Source organism: Corapipo altera, unplaced genomic scaffold, assembly GCF_003945725.1.
Source record: "Corapipo altera isolate COAL_440 unplaced genomic scaffold, ASM394572v1 0, whole genome shotgun sequence".
NCBI classification, from domain to species: Eukaryota; Metazoa; Chordata; class Aves; order Passeriformes; family Pipridae; genus Corapipo; species Corapipo altera.
This window is the reverse complement of record NW_020884872.1, coordinates 18,370,160-18,390,391: the sequence shown is the minus strand read 5'-3', so window position 1 is coordinate 18,390,391 and position 20,232 is coordinate 18,370,160. Positions and strand designations below refer to the sequence as shown.

The 20,232-nt window shown below is 38.5% G+C and overlaps 1 protein-coding gene across 6 annotated transcripts in view; it reads left to right on the top strand.

The window, feature by feature from the left end:
• Positions 1–12,016, top strand: part of FRMPD4 (FERM and PDZ domain containing 4) — a 299,234-nt gene extending 287,218 nt beyond the window's left edge. For 5 of the 6 annotated variants that reach the window (XM_027639238.1, XM_027639254.1, XM_027639273.1 and 2 more), the window contains 6 exons: positions 1,040–1,129; positions 1,731–1,913; positions 5,151–5,289; positions 5,861–6,922; positions 7,250–8,521; positions 9,652–12,016. In XM_027639238.1, the coding sequence (XP_027495039.1) occupies positions 1,040–1,129; positions 1,731–1,913; positions 5,151–5,289; positions 5,861–6,922; positions 7,250–8,521; positions 9,652–10,997 (4,092 nt within the window). In that variant the 3' untranslated portion in view covers positions 10,998–12,016. Of the gene's footprint in view, positions 1–1,039; positions 1,130–1,730; positions 1,914–5,150; positions 5,290–5,860; positions 6,923–7,249; positions 8,522–9,646 lie in introns of all 6 variants that reach the window. The other variant, XM_027639282.1, reaches the window with a different exon arrangement.
• The last annotated feature ends 8,216 nt before the right edge of the window (positions 12,017–20,232 follow it).

Here is a 20,232-nt window from a genome sequence, read left to right as displayed (position 1 = left end):
CTTTCTGGGGTCTTCTCTTCCTTCTCATGAAGGGAAGCTTCTCATTCTCAGGATTCTCCTGTTTTTTACAACCCCTATGTATTTCTCCACTGAGTGAACACATAGTGAAGGAAAAGTGAAAGCACTATCACTAGTTGCTCTGCTTCAGGTCCATTTCCTTCTTGGTGTCTAGAAAAAACTTAGGATAGGAGCTCTTAAAATGTTGTTCAAGATCAAATAATTTTTTGAATTAGAATTCCAGTGGCTGAAAGGAGACTAGCAAATGAGATGAGACTGTTTTATATTATCTTTCAAAACTCTAGATATAAGGACTTTACCACCAGGGAGGTAAAAGGTTTGGATCCAGACTGGGTGAAATGAACTGTTCCTTGTTTCCATTCTGTCTCATAAAGTATTTCCAAGTTTTATTTCCTAGGTAGGGAGTTTAAGTTCAGAGGAGAAAAAAAGGAGACAAATTACAACATGTATTACATGATATGATCATATGTATTGATGTACTGTATTTAGCTTTCAGATTTATTACCTACTAAATATAGTGGAAGAGTTTCATTTTACAAAGTAGGAAATACAGTAACGAGTTGGAATAATATGCCAAGTACCTAGCAAGATGTAATATACATAACTGACAAAAGCAAATTCTTTGTTCTTCTTCTCTATATAGGTGCATAAACATTAAAGAACTGATGGAGTTTATGAATGGAGAGCTGCTTAGCCTTGAAATCCCTCAATGAACAGATGTTTAATCTGAGCACTTTTAACATTTTCCCTTCATTGAAGCAGTTACGATGTTACTGCAGTGCTCTGATCTGCCCATTCTCAAGTCCTCAGTGCATTTTAACTAAACAAGCAAGATATTAATGTTAAGAATGAAACAGTTTCTCCTCATCTGAAATGCAAGCATGTAAAGATTTAGTTTCAGGCTCCAAAGAGCTGTTTTTGCAGTCCATTCTCCTTATATTACACAAATATGTTTTCTTTCTGAATTTTGTAATGTGATGATTTTCACAACTGCCTCTTACCCCTTTTTCTCCTTTCTCAGCTCTCTGCTCTGCAAGCCAAGGTGCATTATCTAAAGTTCCTCAGTGATCTGCGATTATATGGAGGGCGTGTTTTCAAAGCAACACTAGTGGTAACATTGCTCTTAATATAGTCTTTCTCTTCTCTTGATTTTTTCATCTATGCTTTTTTTTTTTTTTTTGCAAAAGCTGGATTATTTAATTTTCTTTAGAAGTTTAGGTTTTATTCATACACTTAAAAATCATTGTTAATTGAATCAAATCACTTTTTTTAATTTTCATGTTGAAAATAACATACCTGATATAATTTGAACTTTACTGGGAATTTGGAGATAGGTAGCACTTTTCTAGCAAATAACACCATCCAATTAACTATCGAATGCTAAAATTATTACTCTGGAAAAATCTTAATGACAACGTTTTTCTTTCAACAGAAGGAGAGTCCATCCATCTGTCTGTCCATCTAACTGCCCATCTAAAAACTAGAGTACAATCAACATCCAGCAGGAAATTCCTTTACTCTTTGTTTTTAATTATGAATCAAGTATGCTCTTGTGTATCTTCTTAGAAAAAACATAATGATCTTTAATGTAGAAATGCCATGGAAATGTAGTCCTATGTAACTGCAAGTTATCATCACTGAAAGTGATTTCTGTCACTATGCCATAGCTATCATGTTTCTTACTTCTGCTTTTTTCATTTCTTCTGCTAAAGCAGGGAGAAAAGCGTTCAGAAGTAACGCTGTTAGTGGGGCCACGGTACGGAATTAGCCATGTGATAAACACCAAAACAAACCTTGTGGCTCTCCTGGCAGACTTCAGCCATGTGAACAGAATTGAGATGTTTACAGAAGATGAAAGCAATGTTAGAGTTGAGCTGCATGTCTTAGATGTAAAAGTAAGTTTGTTCTTAATTTATTTTGATATAATATCTATAAATAATGTTTTTGTCTTTATTTGAATATTATATCAAGTCATACTGTTCTGAATATTTTCATGCCAGTAATACTCTGAGGGTGCATTTTTAGCTCTTTATTTGGACAGTGCATGTATACTATGGCTTGGGCATTTGAGGGCCCTACAGCATACCAGACCAGTACTTTGCAGCACTTTTATTCTATTTTGATTTTTCTCTTGGCTGACCCCAGGCAACTGGCTTTGTTGTTGTCTTCATGGATTTCCATGGTTAGAAGAGATGATAATGAAATTGGTCTTCTTTTGAAGCGCCTTCTAATAGACAATATTATTACCATTGGAAGTGTAATAGACAATATTATTACTATTAGCGAATCACCAGCTGCATCAAACCAGTGTCCCCTGTAATCCAGTGTTACATCTGCAAAGTTCACTGCAAGCAACCACATAGCAGTTACCAATTAGGTAAACTGTAAAAAAGCACGGGTTTTTTTCTTAGCTTTTGTAATTCTAGTTCAGTGCTTTGCCCTGCATAATGTATTTGCAGATGCTCATCATCTACCTCTAGTTTAATTTCTCTTGAATCCCATGTAATACTTTGCATCTGTGGCATCTACTGGCAAAATGAGTGGAGTTTTGTATGTTATATTGTCCTGGTTCTTCTTAGTGTGGTTTCTGTTTGGTTTTGAAGTGAAATGCTTCATGGACTTTCTAGGACATTAATAAGGATAACTAGAGATTGAAGGAATAGTTCTTGAAACGTATGTATTTGATTAAAATAAATAGAGCCTAACAGTTTTTTCTGCTTACCCAGCTATACAGAAAAAGCATACGCAAGGAATGTTTTACTAAGCTTTTGCTTTGAATGTTGTATATATATTGACCTGGAACTGTTTCCATGTATTTACAGTAATGAAAAAAAATTGCTCTAAATTAATCGAGATGCTCTTTGACAGCAACTTAAGAGAAATTTACAGATTGGTAAACATAGCATCTCTTTCACCTTACTTAGCAGTGGTGACATCTGAGGATCTCAGGCTTCTTTACCTGTTAACACTGCTGTGCTAAACTCATAGCCCTCTTGTAAGAAAACTGTTATCGCCTTTTTACAGATGGAGAAATTAAATCCTTCCCATCTGCTCATATGCAGCACAGTATGCCATAGTATTTTTTATTACCATGGTTTTATGTTGCTTTATATTATAATACTGTTACTGTCATTGCAAATTGTGTATATCCCCATCTCCTTGCATTTCAACACGTTTAGTCCTAAAGTCAGCGAGATTGGCTTAAAGTTACAAATATAGGAGGCTCTGGATGGAATTTGAAAAAAAATGCCTCTCTATGGGGCACGGGTAGGGGTTGTCACTATGTCCTGTGAAGAAGATCCAGGCACACACAGGTAGGTATTCTCAACTAATGTTTTCATCCCTTAACTTAACCTAAGGTAACAGGTTCATATATCCAGGTTCTGAATATGCCAGTATATGTCATATATGCCATTATTTTCTTCACGAAGGGACAGTTCCGATTTTTATTGTTTGTTTCTTTTAATACATTTTCAATTATGTGTCACTTGGCAGAAGAAGGCAAAAAAGTTTAGCTGTCACAAGACTTTTCAGCAGATTAACAGTAGTTCACGTAACTGTTTTCAGCAATTTGAGGTTTTTGTAGAGTTCATCTATTTCTGCCAATCACTGCAGAAAATTTGAGATGAATATATCATTTCAAGTTTTAGTTTTTAGTAGTCGCTCAAAAGAACAGAGATTAATTAACCTGATGTGGGTTTAATAATTTAGAATAACTTTAATGGCTATAGTTGAATATCTTGAAAGAAGCATGTATTGATTGGAAGCTCAAGCTGTAGCAAAAAATATGTTAAAGAAAAAAAACCAGATCAATTTTTCTGTGTTCCTGAAAACTGTTTATAGAACATTCAGGGCAGCCGGGACATTTTGGCCTAAGATACTGCAGCACAGGCATTTAAAAACTCATCAGACCTATTCTGGGTTTGGTAGTAAGCTATGATCATCAGTTATGTTTTGGCCACAGCTTCTACCAGAATCAGTTGTCTTTTTACTAGCAAGGGGCTGAGTAGGTTGGAGAGCCATCCTTGTAATGTTCTTCCTGGAAAGAATGATGCAGGTCCTTGCATATGTCTTGTGACAGTGGGCTCTGCATGCTAGATTATGATAAATTGTCACAAATGTCCACATAGCTATGAGTCACTACAAAATGTGAGTGATAAGATGGGTTGTCTACAGTATAATTTCTATCTATGCATCATAGTAAGGTCTTCATTTTTATTTCCTGTCTAGGAATTATAGAGGCTAGACACCTTAAAATAAATTTGAGGAGAACAGCTTTTGGTATTAAAAGCTGCAGACATATGAACAAAATTTTTAGACAAAGAAATGTATACATGATGGCAAAAGAAAAGGGATTTAAAGAAAATATATTTCATATGGATATCTCAGGTTCTGTGCTTGCTAGCCTGGCAGCCATAGTTTTTCAGAGCTCTGAGGTCTCTCATTTTTGTTGGTCTGGATTTTTTTTACAGTGCTTTGTGTTTGTTTTCTTTGCCGATCTCCGTTCTGAGGATCTTTCTACATTCTGAGGATCTTTCTCCATTCTCTTTGTCTCTATTTATCTGCTTATTTTTTCACTGTTTGTCTTTTCAGTAATGCCAGGCCACAAACACTGAAATCTTTTAACCTGGCACTGTCTCTGCTTTGTAATGATAGCTTTAACCATGCCACTGTGTTTTCTGAACCTCAGCTTTCCCTGAGTGTTTGCTTCCCATGTCTTGCTTCATTACATATGCTTAGTGCACCTTATTTTCTGAATCTGTGGATTCTCATACTACTACAAGACTCCAATGCCTAATGTACCAGGTTCTTAATCCACGGCAGATTCAATGTAACATTAAATAGTGGTTTGGCAAGGATAAAATATCTATGCAAGAAAAAGATGGAGCAAGAGTCTTAAAATGGTTAGCCTCATTCAGAAAGAGAGCAATCAGCTGTTAAGATGTCCAATTGGAGTTCTACCTTTTCTAGATTGTTTATGCTGTTTGATATTGGTAGTGAGGAAAATAAATTCTCGTGTATTTTTCAATGTAGTGTTTGTGATGTAATTCCTTTTGCTTCAATGTACTAGTATTGTCAACAGGTAAACAAATTGAGGAGGAACGGCCCTAACTTGATTGTGTTCTTCTTAGCCTATTACTCTTCTGATGGAGTCATCAGATGCAATGAATCTTGCTTGCCTAACAGCTGGATACTACCGACTGCTGGTTGACTCAAGGCGTTCCATATTTAACATGGCCAACAAGAAAAATACAGGGAGCCGAGAAACAGGTATTCATTTCACAGTACATTAACAATGGTCCAATGTATAAAGAAGTCAGCTTAAGCCAGAGCACCTCCAGATAAATAGAAGGCTATGCCAATAAGATCTGATTGCTGGCTCAGACCTAGCATCACAGTTTAGCTTTATAATGTTCTAATATCCAGCCTATGATAGCATCTTAATGGTAAAATAAACCAATGATGAATTTCTTTCCTACACTAGTAAAATAGATGCATGCTCCCTGTGATTGTTATTATTTTATATGCATATATCTTTTGTAAGAATACATATGGAGAAACCAGCTAATTTTGTGTTACTCTTCCTGCTATAGTGTTTGTACCTAGATGAGGTTTAGTTTTATTCTAGAGTAGAAAAGTACCAGTTAAACTTTAGGTCATTAAGTCAACAGGTATTTCACTTAGAACAGAGGTGAGTTTAAAAGAGTTTTTTTGAAGTCTTTGGTGGCTTAGCTGTCCTATTCAGAATGTTTAATGCTCAGCATTAACAAATTATTGTTTAAAAATTACATGATTTTGTTCTTTGATTTCACAATGTTGATTTTATTTTGCTGTGCCACAGGACCTGAAAACAGAGGGAAGCATAATATCCTTGCATCTGAGTGGAATTGTATACCAAAAACTACCACTTTCCTGGCTGAAGGAGATCAGGAGACTCAAATGTGCTTTGCTGATTCAAAACAGAAGACTGTAGATGTTTCTGAAAGTCTGTTGTGTCAAAAAGAACACAGACATCTGTACATAGAAAATACTTATAATTCAGGTGGATTTGATCAACATCTGGCCAAGCAAAGTGACCCTGCTGAAGCAGAAGAAAGCAGAAATTTTAACCAGCCTTCACTGTTGTCACTCTCAGGTTTGGAATCTAGCAAGAAAGCACAGGATTCCCCCAGGGGAGCAAAAGTTTCATTTATATTTGGAGATCACAACTTGGATGGTATCAGTCCCCAGACTCTTGGCTATGAAAGGCTTTTGGATGAAAGTCCAGAAGTACTAGAAAAACAAAGAGCCATTTATATTAGTAATGCCAGTGATATTAAAGGCCTGGAGTTATCACCAGACGCTGAAAGCATTCAGTTTGCTACAAATTCTGTTTACGCAACTATAAGTGATGGCAAAATATTCGGAGCTGCGGAAGGGATAGAAGAGCCTTTGCTGCATGATATTTGTTATGCAGAAAACACAGATGATGCCGAAGATGAAGATGAAGTAAGCTGTGAAGAAGACATTATGGTAGGAGAAATCAATAGGCCTGCTCTTCTCAGCCTTTCTGGTTCTAGTGATGACATTATTGATTTGACTTCACTTCCACCTCCAGAAGGTGATGATAATGAAGATGATTTCCTATTGCATACCTTAAACATGGCCATTGCTGCTCCTCCACCAGGCTTCAGGGACAGTTCAGATGAGGAAGACACTCAGAATCAAGCAACGCAGCCTAGAGACAACAAGGAGCAAGACAGTAATCTAGGCAATGATGACATTCCAGTGTCGCTTATCGATGCTGTCCCTACTAATACAGAGGGGAAATGTGAAAAGGGGCTAGATGATGCTGTAGTCTCTACGCTTCAAGCACTAGAAGCTTTGGCTGCTTCAGAGGAACAGCAGACGAATGACAATTCAGGTTCTTTCACCATAGTTACATTTATTCATTGAAAATCATTCCATCTCATCCATTTAGCTTTGGAAATACTCCATTTCATGAGGGTTGGTTTGTTTTTTTTTTTTTAGTTTTCCTTTTATTTTTTGCCATCATTTTGCATATATTGTATTCCATATTTAATGGAGCACCATTATGTTATTAAACTACCTGTTTCGGGAACTGTGCAATAAAGTCAAAGTATTCTTACAAAGCATATTTTTGTCTCTAATACACCCCCTTTTGCTTTTCACTTATCCAGGTGCTTCAGCTGCTGTCATTTAATTGAGTCTTATTTTTTGTGGCTTGCAGGTGTAGCTATCCTGCGAGCATATAGCCCTGAGTCATCTTCAGATTCTGGCAATGAAACAAATTCCTCTGAAATGACTGAAAGCTCTGAACTAGCCGCAGCACAGAAACAGTCAGAAAACACTGCGCGTATGTTTTTGACCACAAGTGAAGGCTACCAACCCCTTGTGGAAGAGCAGACTGAATTTCCTATTGCAAAGAATCAGGCTGGAGGGCCAGGCATGAAGCCCTCACAGCCTTTGTCTGGTCATCAGGCTGCAGAGCTACAGTCAAAAGTTGTGCCTTCAAAGCAGATTCTTCATTCTGATAACATGGAAATGGAGCCAGAGACCATGGAAACAAAATCTGTCACTGATTATTTTAACAAATTGCACATGGGATCCTTGGTATATTCTTGCACTAGTAAAAGGAAAAATAAGATGACAGATAGTGAAGTAAAAGCACCCTCTGATGGCAATGCTACTGTGAAAAAGCAACAGGGAAATAAAAAAGCAGAGACTGATGAAGATCTAAAAGCTAAATTTGGAACTCTTTCAGCAAGAGACAGTCAACGCCTAAGCACTTTTAATGTGGAGAGAACTGCCTTTCGCCAAAGATGGTATGCTGCTGATGATGGGGCAGCAGATAAGCCAAGCCCAGAAACAGTGAATGGGAAAACTTTTCCAAGAGTTCCTGTCATCAGTAAAGCAGAAACTGACTGTAAGGATGAAGTGGATCCTGAGGTGGATCAGGATGATACCTCAGGGCTTAGCCAAGGTGAAAATTTCCTGTCAGATATGACTCCTGTGTCTTCAGCCAAAGACCTAAACGATGCAGAAGATACCGATTTATCTGCAGATGACCATCCTTCAAAGCTTCCAGAAGCAGAGCAGAGTGTGGCTAGGCTTTGTGAATATCACTTGGCTAAGCGCATGTCATCTCTGCAAAGTGAAGGCCATTTCTCACTGCAGAGCTCTCAGTGCTCTTCAGTGGATGCAGGATGCAGCACAGGCAGTAGCACGTGTGCTACCCCTGTTGAATCTCCTCTTTGCACCTCTGATGTTAAGCACATCATGTCTGACCCATCAATGAAGGGCATTTCCTATGTTCCAGCAGATGAAAGAGCTGCCATTCTTCCAAACCATGGAACGACATACAAGGACCTGCACCAGCAGCCTGAAGCCGTGTGTCACAGAATGACAGTGCCTGTTGTGCATTCAGCAATTAATGCTGAACCACTGTTCGGCACTTTGAGAGAAGGATGTCATCGGATCCCCAAGATAAAAGAAACTACAGGTACAGCAGTAATAAAGGGTTTCTTATGTTTATTTTTAAAGCTATATGTTAGCATTGAGGACTAGGTAAGACATTTCTATTATCTTTACCTAGAACTATATCTTCAAGTTGTAGCAGATAATGGGGTTAGAACTTTATTTATCTATCCATTCTACTTGTACATGTTGAAATATTCTTAAGAACTGCATACTTTTAAAAAAAACCTGTCATTACAGTTAAAAATATTTGGAGGGACACTGATGGAGAGGCCTCTTCCACTCTTTGGAAGCCTCTCCAAAATCCATAGTCACTTGAGTTCCAGGATACTTGCTAGATTATAAGATGACTTCAGAAGGTATAATAATGTAGGAGAGAAAAACCTGTGATTCATTTTTTATGTATCCTATATGCTATTTCAGCAGGTTGTCAAAAGTGTGCCAGTATGAATAAAAAACTCTAAATGTAAGGATGAGAAAATGTCACTACTTTATTAAGCATGTATTTACTTCACAATCTGACAGTGTTTCTTCAAAGTTAAAAAAAAATGCACAGTTTTTCAGAGATAGCATTGGAAATTCTTTCCGTTGTATTTTAAATGATTCTCTCTTCCTGTGGTTGCAACCCACATGTAGCAGCTGTGTGTGAACGCATAAGAATCCAAAAGTGTAACAGACTAGGAGCTAGAATGAGAAATACTCTTTCTCTGCCAAAAAAACCCCCATGTAACCAAACCAAAATTACCATGAACGCATCTTTCCATACTCTCTCAGGTGTAGTTAAAGGAGGTATTTTAATCTGAAAGAATTCATCTAATTAATAATAGAAAATTTGAAATCCATATATTGAGAGAGATTTAGGATGTTTTATAGATAATTTTCTATTCCTTTTTTAAAATAAATTTGCTGTACTGGAATGAACAATTAATTATTCATAATTTATAATTTGTTGATAGATTTTAAGAGGCATTTTAGTGAAATACAAAAGACTAGTATTGAATTTTTTTATGGAATATTTTGAGGAATGGAAACCATTGGGAAATACTAGGAATCCATTTTTCCTGACTGATAATAGATATTTAAAAGTTCAGTGTCCAAATATTATCAGGGTGATGCTTAATTATTCTGTCTGCTCTTCTACTACCCCTAGTGTAGCTTTCACAGAGCCTGAAAAGGGAAGACAAGGAGGCATGCCTACAGCTTTTCCTAGACAGCCTCTAGCTGACTCCATCATGCTATCATCCATGCTATCAGAATCAAAGGTGCCAAGTCAAAATCAAGACTCTTGTGACATTCCCAAAGTAAATCAGGCTTGTGGGGCAACAGTTAGTTTACGGCCATATGACATGATAGGAGGAAGCCTCAGGATGCCACAGAGCAGGAAAGTGCTGAGACGCAGCAGCAGCATCATTGGAGGATCTGCAGGCATTGAGATGCTGTTTGAAAAGAAGGCAGCCACGGCCAGTTTGAAATGCCTGGACATCACCCGAAAGGATGAATCCAAATCAGAGAGAAGAGTGGAATTTTCCCTGGGCAAAAAGCTGTCAAAAAGTTATTCTCAGAGTTGTGTGTACGTCAGCACTGACAGGAAGGACAGTAAGAAGTGTTCGGGCACAGGTGCCAGTCAGAAGGACTCCAAGCCATGTCGAACGTTGCCTTTGCGAAAGCTGGACACCAGCACCTGGAGGTGTCGTGGCCCCTTTAGCTATTGCTTCCTAAGCAGAGGAAATAATGACAACGATGATGAAGATGACCAAGACAGCCATCAGCTCTCACATCTCTTCGAACATAAGACCCCCTGTGAGCTCACAGAACTAGCTGGTCAGTCATTGTCCAGTGACAATGAGCAGAAAGTCTTGGAGTCTCCAAAAGCTTCTGAGCCCCCACAAGATGAGGCAGTCAATGAGAAGAGCAGTGCTGACACCCAAGGTGGCCAAATTGATGTGAATCTCAATGATGTGGCCTTTGATGCACGAATCACGCGAATAAATGTGATGAAAGAGAAGACTTATGCAATGCCTGATGGATTTATTGCAGCACAAAAGGATGCCAGTGAGCTACTCTCACTGGTCCGAGCAAGTATGGGCAAGAGAGAAGATTTACATCCAGAAACATATGACCTTAAACTTTCTAAGTACAAACAACTGTTATCTTTGGAATCGAGACAGTTGGGAAGTGCCTGCAGGAAAATGGCCATGGCTGATAAAAGCCCTGAGGAAATGCTTTTAGCTATGACTTCCAGCTTTCAAGTACTCTGTTGCTTAACAGAAGCCTGCATGCGTTTAGTTAAAGTAATGAACTCTGAAACACAGCAGCAGGAAATTATATCTAAGATAGACGAGGTTGTAATAAACTACATTTGTCTTCTGAAGGCTGCAGAAGCAGTGTCAGGCAAGACCTCCGGTGATCCTAGCATTAAACTCTTGGCTCGACATTCGACTACCATGGCCGCTATTGTAAGCACACTAACACGTTCTCTTAAAATGCTTTTAAACAAATAAAATTCAGAAGTCACTTCATAATCTACCTTTGCGAAGCCATACATAAAAAAAACTTTTATTTACTGTATGTGTATGAACTAGTGTAACAAACTCAGCTTTCTCTGTATATTTTGTTATTTTATATAAAATAGGTATGAGATTAAAAAAAAGTTAAAATACTGAACACTGACAAAAGTAATTAGTAGATCTGTCCTTCTGTTTATACAAAAACAAAAGCCAAAAAAAACCCTCTACCCAAGACCAGAAAAAAAGAAACAGAAAAAATCCCATATAGGAGCAAGTTGATGTTTGACTATTTTTCATATAGTCAAATTTATGGTTGTATGAAGTGAACTTCTAAAGCCTGTTATGTCAATGAAGTTGTTTTCTGTTTCATCCAAGTTTTCACTTGGAGAATGCTCCATGTTTAGAAATGATAAATTAAATCATAATGTATATAATACAATATTTAATGTTTTAAAATTATAATTTTTAAGCATTGAAAATAGCAAAAAGACATTTAAAATCCAAGAGACTATTATAACTTACTAGAGAATATATATATAATAAATGACTCTTTTGTTCATATGGACTGAATTACCTGATTCTTCTTTTCTAGGAAATTCTGTACTTAAAAAAAAAAAAAAAGAAAAAAACAAACTCTTGAATATACCAACTTCAGACGGTATTTGATGTATTGAACATTAGTGTTGGTATTTTAGACAGTGAAGGTACTTGCGGAAGACTAAGGACACAGAAACCAGAGTGGTTGTGGTTTTCTCTCTGAAATGAAAGGTTGATGCCATAATGGTCAGACCAAAATGTATGGAGTGGGTCTATACACCCATTTCCCTGGTAAATGAGAGAGGGAGGACCATGAGGAAATTCATACGCTGTTTACTGTTTCATCATATACCTATGGTGCATCGGAACAACATGAACTGCATCTATTTTGTTAAATATTTTATACTTCATATTTTATGATTCTGAATGTTTAACTGTAAAAAAGTTAGAAATAAAATGAAGTTTTCAGAATACAATAAATATCTCTGAAATATTTCCAGCTAGACACAGTTCTTCTCTTGAATGATGACAAAGGCAAACTGTGAATAATCTCTCCCATCTGAACCTTTCTGGAAAACGTTTTGTAGTCTTGTGTTTGAGAGGCAGCCAAAGCAAAAGCTCTTAGTTCCAAGTGGCAAATAGGCTTTCATAAGAGCGTCTGGTAAAGCTTTTCAGTGACCAAGGAGCAGCAACCTCCATTCTCCAAGCCAATGTAGGTAATTTTCATCTGTTTGTCACATACAAAGAGTATAACTGCTCCGTTTTGAAAACTTACCCGTTCAGTTGAAGCACATGTGAAGCTTTCTGTGCTGAACTAGAGAGACTAAACCAACAAAATTAAGGAAATATTTTCTTTCACTTCACTATGAAACCAAGACAGGTGTTTTCCTCAGACTGCAGAGAAACAGCTTCAGAAACACAGTATCAGAAGCTTAATCTGTTGTCCATAGGAGAAAAATCTGGTTTCTGAGACCAATTCACTTAGCACATGGACCCACTCTGGAGGGCAGCTCAGAGGTAGGCTGTAGGCTGAATTACACTATTGGTGGGTGACAACAGCTTGTCCTGTGTGGTGCTCACACTTGGTGCTCTCGTTCTGGCAGCCCAGAGAGTGGGACCAGAGCGCTGCTCTGGTGCTGCAGATACTGTGGGGTTTTACTGTTTCATACTGGGGGAAAAAAACAGGATGAATTGTTGTATTGGTACGTATTCCTTGGTTGTTTTCTGAATTTATAAAAATGTCATCAGTGATTTGGAACCATTAAGTTCCAAAAATAAATTTAGGATTGTCACAGCTAAGCATTGACATAGTTCATAGGAATGTGTTGCTTTCAGCATTGCTAGTCCAGTCCTTTTTGATTCCACTCCATTTCAAAAACTGATCTAATTAATTCAAAGGTAAGCAGATTGTTGTTGTTCTTTTGTTTTAGCGCTTTCCTGATTGTAGACATGTTCCTTTTGCTCCCTAAGGCTAACCATGGCCTTTTTTTTTTTTTGTGGTAATATTTTTTGGGTTTAACTAGTGTGCGTGTGTGTGTTTTGGGGGGGGGGGGGGGGGGGGAGGGCATCCTCTCCTTTTTAATGCATTTTCATGGAATCATAAAATAATTTGGATTGTAAGGGTCCTCTGGAGTTCATTTTGTCCAAGCCTTGCTCAAAGCAGGTCTAATCAGATCAGGTTGCTCAAGGCTGTTTCAAGTTGTTTATTGGACATCCTCCAAGGATAGATGTCCCACAACTCCTCTGCGCAATCTTTAATGTTAAAAAATATAAAAATATAAAAATTCTTCATGGTTAATCCATTGCTTTTCATTATATCACTGTGCAGCCTTTAGAAGAGTCAGGCTCTTCTCTCTGTGCTTCCATCAGGCAGCTGTAGGCTGTAATAAAGTTTCCCCTGTGCTCTCTCTCCTCTGGGCTGAGTAAAACCAGTTCCTTCAGCCTTTCCTTGTATATTGTGTGCTCCAGCCCCTGACCAGCATGGTCACGCTCCACTGGACTCCATAGTGTGATTTCATAAACGACCACCATGTTCTTGTCTCAGTTTTGATAAATAGGATCACCTAGCCAAGCTCTTTAAGGTATCTCTTAGCAGGCAGCTTCTCCTTTCCCCTGGATTTCAGATATCCCCACGTGGTACCATGCAAATGTCTTTTTTGTGATCTTTCCACCGAGAATTATATGCAGGTTTTTAAATGCTGCCTTATGAGAACTTGTACAATGGCACAGCTGCTGGAAATAATTTATCTGCAGTCTCCTAGAATCACATGTGTTCACAGGCATTTTAGGTTGGTGTCTCATAGTTATCCTTTGTCAGGAAGTATGTTAATCTTTCTTCTGGGCTCCAGGGAACCTTATTGCAGCTTTTCAATACTTAAAGGCGGCCTGTAAGAAAGATGAAGACAAACTTTTTGGCAGGGTCTGTTGCAGTATGACAAGAGGTAATGGGTTTAAACTAAAAGAGGGTAGGTTTAGACTAGTTGTAAGGAAGAATTCTTCTGTGATAAGGGTGATGAGGCATGGAACAGATTACCCAGAGAAGTGGTAGATGCCTCATTCCTGGAAACATTCAAGGTCAGGTTGGACAGGGCTCTGAGCAACCTGATCTATTTGAAGATATCTCTGCTCATTGCAGGGAGGTTGGACTAGATGACCTTTAAAGGTCCCTTCCAACAAAAACTCTTCTATGAGATCCTATGATTCAGCTTGTGTTGTCCAGCTAAGGAGAGTCCTGGATGACAATAGACATAACTGCTATTAATTCTGGGGCATATGACCTTGCACATCAGTTGCTCCTGAATTATAACCTATTTTTATTAATCTTTCAGCATTAAGGTGACCCTTTCTTCCTATGTGGTGTCCTAATTGATTCCTGCATTAATTAATTGTACATCTTAACTTCATGACATCAGGGAATGTCATCAGTATGTACCTACTTGGACTAAGGCAGTAAAGAAATACTAAATAATGTCATCTGAAATATACTATATTTTTATAGATTTTTATATGTATGCTGTATGTGTAGTGATTTTTTTAACTTGACAAAATGGCAAGCATCTTCATGTCTGAGTCCTTGTCTTCAGGCTGTTTTATAAATAACATTTAGCAAAATTTGCCATTTTGAAATTAAGAGACAAAGCTGCATACGTACATATTTTTTCCTTCTTTGTAATCGACACACCATCAATTCTTAATCACTGAAAGATACAGAATGCTTCATGATGTCTTCGCTGCTCACCAGACATGATATAATCACACTAGCACATTATTTGAAGCTGGACTCTTGAGCAACTTTGTCACACAGTTTATGTGTGACAGGAGAGACCCTGTGACTGCACTGAAATCCAGTTGAGATTAGTAGCATTTTATCAGGGATTAATTTGGCTCAATGGGTTTTAACTATTGTAGCATTGTAGCAGCAGACATTAAAAGCCAGAGCGTCATTGCACTAAGCACTAAACTGTTACAAACTGAAAACTTGATTCATGTCACAAATAGCTTATTGATGAACATGTGGCACTAACATTAACCAGCCTTTATAATTTGCCATTCAAAGTTCAGGATTAGCTTTTCTGCACAAACAGAAGGTGATCACAAGCTTCCACTGCATTACCTGTGGAACAACCCTAACAGCTTGGCTGAGCAGGGATCTTCTCTTAGAAATAAGGCAAAAAAAGAAGGTGTATGCCCAGTGGAAGCAAGGTCAAGTGACATGGGAAGAACACAGAGATTCTGCTTGCCACTGTAGAGAAAATGCACGTGGCCAGAGCTCAACTGTAGTTGAAGCTCCCAGAAATGTGTGAGACAATAAAAAAAGTTTTTTCAAGTATATTAATGGAAATAGGGAGTATAGAAATATCATTTGACCCCTACAGGATGAGGATGGTCACCTCATAAACAGGGACAGAGACAAGGCAGAGGCATTTAACTCTTGCTTTGCCTCTGTCTTCAAGATGGATGATGGACCAAGGGGGTCTTAGTGACCTGAGCTGGAGGGCCATGACTGAGAGAATGATCAGCTCCTAGGTAACTCTTAAATTGTGTGGGATCTGCTGCTCCAGCTGGATCCCTACAAATCTATGTGCCCTGATGGGATTCATCACAGACTCCTCAAAGAACTAGCTGATGTCGTTGCAAAACCTCTCTTTATGATTTTTGATCAGTCTTGGGAATTCAGAGAGGTCCCAGTTGACTGGAAGCTGGAGAACGTTGTCCCAATTTTCAAGCAATGCAAGAAGGAGGACCCCAGAAACTACAGGCCAGTCAGTCTCATTTCAGTGCCAGTAAAGTTATGGAGAAGATTATTCTGGGAATTATTGCAAACCACCTGAAAGACAACACAGTCATTGGTCACAGCCAGCACGGCTTCATAAGAAGAAAGTCCTGCTTATCCAACGTGATTTCCTTTTATGACAAGGTAACCCACCTAACTGATCAAGGGAAGCCAGATGATGTAATCTTTTTGGATTTCAGTAAAACTTTTGGTACTGTCTCTTACAGGATCCTTCTGGACAAAATGTCCAGTGCACAGCTGAATAAACACATCATGTAGGGGTTGAGCAATTGGCTCACGGGTCAAGCACAGAGGGTAATAGTGAATGGGGGAACATCGGACTGGTGACCTGTCACTAGTGGGGTTCCACAGGGCACCATCTTGGGCCCTGTGCTCTTCAACATCTTCATAAATGACTTGGACACAGGACTGGAAGGGATACTGAGCAAGTTTGCAGATGACACAAAACTAAGAGGAGCTGTTGACTCTCTCAAAGGCAGGGAGGCCCTGCAGAGAGACCTTGACAAATTACAGGACTGGGCAATCATCAACTGCATGAAGTTCAACAAAGAAAATGCCATCTTCTGCACCTGGGATCCCTGGATGTTTCTGCAGACTGGGGAATGAGATACTGGAAAGCAGTGCCATGGAAAGGGACCTGGGGCTCCTGGTTGAAGGCAAGTTGAATATGAGTCAGCAGTGCCCTGGCAGCCAGGAGGGCCAAGCGTGTCTGAGGGGGCATCAGGCAAAGCATCACCAGCCAGTCGAGGGAGGGGATTGGTCCACTCTGCTCTGTGCTGGCGAGGCCTTGCCTTGAATATTGTGTGCAGTTTTGGGCACCATAGATATTAAGCTGTTAGAGAGTGTCCAAAGGAGGGCAAGGAAGATGGTGAAGGGCCTTGAGGGGAAGCTGTATGAGGAGCATCTGAGGTCACTTGGTCTGTTCAGCCTCAGGAAGAGGAGACTGAGGGGAGACCTCATTACAGTTATAACTTCTTGTGACGGGAAAGAGGAGAGGCAGGCAATGATCTCTTCTCTGAGGTGACCAGTGACAGGACCTGAGGGAATGGCCTGAAGTTGTAACAGGGGAGGTTTAGGTTGGATATTAGAGAAAGGTTCTTCACTCAGAGGGTGGTCAGACACTGGTACAGGCTCCCCAGAGAGTGGTCACAGCACCAAGCCTGACAGAGTTCAAGAAGTGTTTGGATGATACTCTCAGGGACATGGTGTGACTCTTGGGGATGGTCCTGTACAGGGCTAAAGGTTGGACTTGGTGATCATTGTGGGTCACTTCCAACTTGCAATATTCTGTGATTCTGTCTTTTCAGACCTAGGTTTGGCCAAAGCAATAGAGAGCTTGTGGCACTCATCATTAAAATCTAAACTAAAATAAATAAACTTAAATTAAAGAAATAAAATAGTAATTGCATTTTCCTATAGGTGTTCTCAAGGTAAAATCTGGAATTGCATTAGACTCAATAAAAACTCTTCCTTTAGAGACTGTGAAGCAGTAGATTCTGGGGAGAGGGAATTTTGTCTCATGAGATCTGGGAGCAAATCTTTGATTTCATTAGGGTGGAAGGGAAGGCAAACTAATCTAGTAGACTGTTGTACTGTAGTAAATGTAAACCTTTCAGTATCGACTTTGAAGTACACTTTTATGAGAAGAGACTGTAGTACAATTTTATGGAATAGGACATACTTAATTGCATTTTAAAGCTCATTCTGTCATTCCGAAAAAAAAATAAATTATTCTGAATATGTGAGGAAGAGTAAAAAGGAATGTGTTATGTTTCCTGCTCCACTAAGAAAATATTCTACATTCCCTTTTTAAGTGGTTGTCCCATTGCACTGGGTTTATGTGGACCTTATTGCTCAGGTTTGTGGGATGTTTGCTCTTTATGGTACCTGCACTTGCAGCCATCTTCTATTCTCAATACATTATATTAGACACATGTTACCTACAACTATTTCAGTTTTTCTCAATGGCCAACCAAATTATTTCTTGTTTGTTTATTCTCGTTTTTATCTTCTTTCAGGAAGAAATTCATAACCCTGTGATTCCTTCTTTGACCTTATTCTTCAAAGATAACCTATCTCTTAAGATGCAACCGTCATTTTTGGTGAAGGTGGTGTCTTTAGAATCACTTATTTATGTTTTCCTTATAAGAAACATACTTTATTTTTTACCTTTAATAGCAAAAGAGCTCTATATTTGTATTCCAGGCTTTCTCAGAATTTACAGACTGCGTATATGTCTCAGAGATCCAGCAGCTGGATGGATGTTTGGTGTTTCAGTATTTGCTATAAAACTTAGGAACTGATACTTCCAACTGAGTATACAGCTTCTGCGAAACTGGTGAATTACTGAACAGCTATATGTCTGCTATTCTTTCCCCAGACACTGTGCCATCTCTGATAAGCTGCCTCAAGAGCTGCAGCAGCACTTGGTAGAGTCACTCTAGAAGTGCTGTTTTCATGAGGGACATCAAGAACCTCTGCTAGATAATTCGTGGCAGGAAATTTTATGAAGTCTCACAGTGTAAGCAAATGCGGAAATTAATTTGAGAGTGAAAAAAGAGAGAAGGCATCCTGAGCTCTACTAGCAGGTTTTCTTTCAATGTTTTATTCCATTTCTTTGTGGTTGAGAAGGAATTTAAACAATTTGTGGTATGATACATTTTTTTTAATGCCATTGTGCCAAAGGTGATGACAACAGTGTGAATACATGATCCGTGGTTACTGCAAAAGGAAAATCTCTGCAGTCTGGTGTGTTAAGGTGTAGGTGTACCTTCAGAACAGATTTATTTATAGACTGTGCATCCTAAAGAAGACTAATTACTGGTAAGGTATGTTTCTTTCTTGAAGACCAATCTCTATTCTCTATTCTACCAGTGAATTACTGTAAAGGATAATGGGACAGCAGTCTGTAGCAACAAAGACTGAATTAAGCTTATAATAATAAAATAGATTATTGTTGTTTCTTACTATAAGCAAAAGGCCAAGAGAAGATAGTTGCCTCTAATACTGAATATGCAGAGAACTGGTAACAACAAGTAAAACAAGTAAAAATTCTTCCATATTGCTTTATGCCTTTCAGATGACAGCATGAGGTGACAGTAAATGTCATCAACAGATTTATCCTTGTAAATGTTCTTTTTCATGTGCTAAACTGTAAGTTTGTATGTAGGACAGGTCTGAAAGTGCTGTATCTAGACATTAATGGTAACAACCTGAAGGCTTTAGCCAGTGCTCCAGGCTTTGGTTTTAGTAGAAGTTCTGAGTTTCTTAATATAAATTAGAAGTCTCCTCCGTGGAAGGAGGAGATCTTAGCACCTCCTGGGAATCCCATTTTCAGATGGCCAGGACTGTTTTTTGCTGAAAGGGATGCCAAAGGATCCAGTTTTACTTTGATTTTTCTATTGCCAATGAAATGGCCACAGATGCAGCTGAGAATCCAGTCTGTCCCTGGGTCAGCAATGCAGACATTGTGGGTGCCTGAAGCATTTCTGAATCTGTCATTTTGCTGAAATGGATCCTCAGCAATTTCTGATACTCCTTCAATCTTCACGAACAGTCTGAAAAACTGGCAACCTCCAGAAAAAATAGCCCCAACATCAAACTTTTCCAAGTGCATAAACCCATGCTTACTTCTCCAGATTATTTTCTACTGCTTTCTGTAGTAAGAGGAAAGAAGTGCTTGTGCTTCCTCTCTTAGTTCTACTCCAAAGTCAGCACGTTTTGCTGGAAAGTTTTAATGTTTTCCATCTCTGATGAATACTTATTTTAGGGCTTCTGCTACAGGTCACTTGAACAGGAAAATAAATTATAGACACAAATGCTGTACAACTGGTTGTACAGCTGAGTTTCTCCTTCCTTAATAATGCTGAACAATCACTGCCTGAAGCAACCAGTCACTTAGTCAAGTTTCAACAATGTAGTGTCTCTGAAACATTGTTACCTATACAGGACACTACTTGGATTAGACACTTCAACACAAGCTATTTGTCATATTGAATTTTGGCTTTTTATAACTGTGATTTCAACTTTCTTTCATATATTTCAGATAATTATATTAAATCCTTCTTGGTTTACATTTTTTTACCCACCAGACCTTATTATTTCATATTTTATTCTTCCCTCTTTTAATTGTTAACTCTTTTACACTTGAAAACCATGTCTTGAAAAGAGATGTATGTTTCTCATCAGGGATACTTCATAATGTTTTGCTTTTAAAAGCTGTTCCTGCCTTCTAGAAAGTAAAAAGTTTACTGCAGCATCTTCTCTTTAAATCACTGAAACAGCATATTAAAAAATAATCTTCTTTAAATAAATGGAAGAACTATGAGAGCAAGGCAGCAGTGTATTCCTTGAGGAGTCAGGAAGGGTAAGTATTCACCAGAACAAGTGAGGACATGC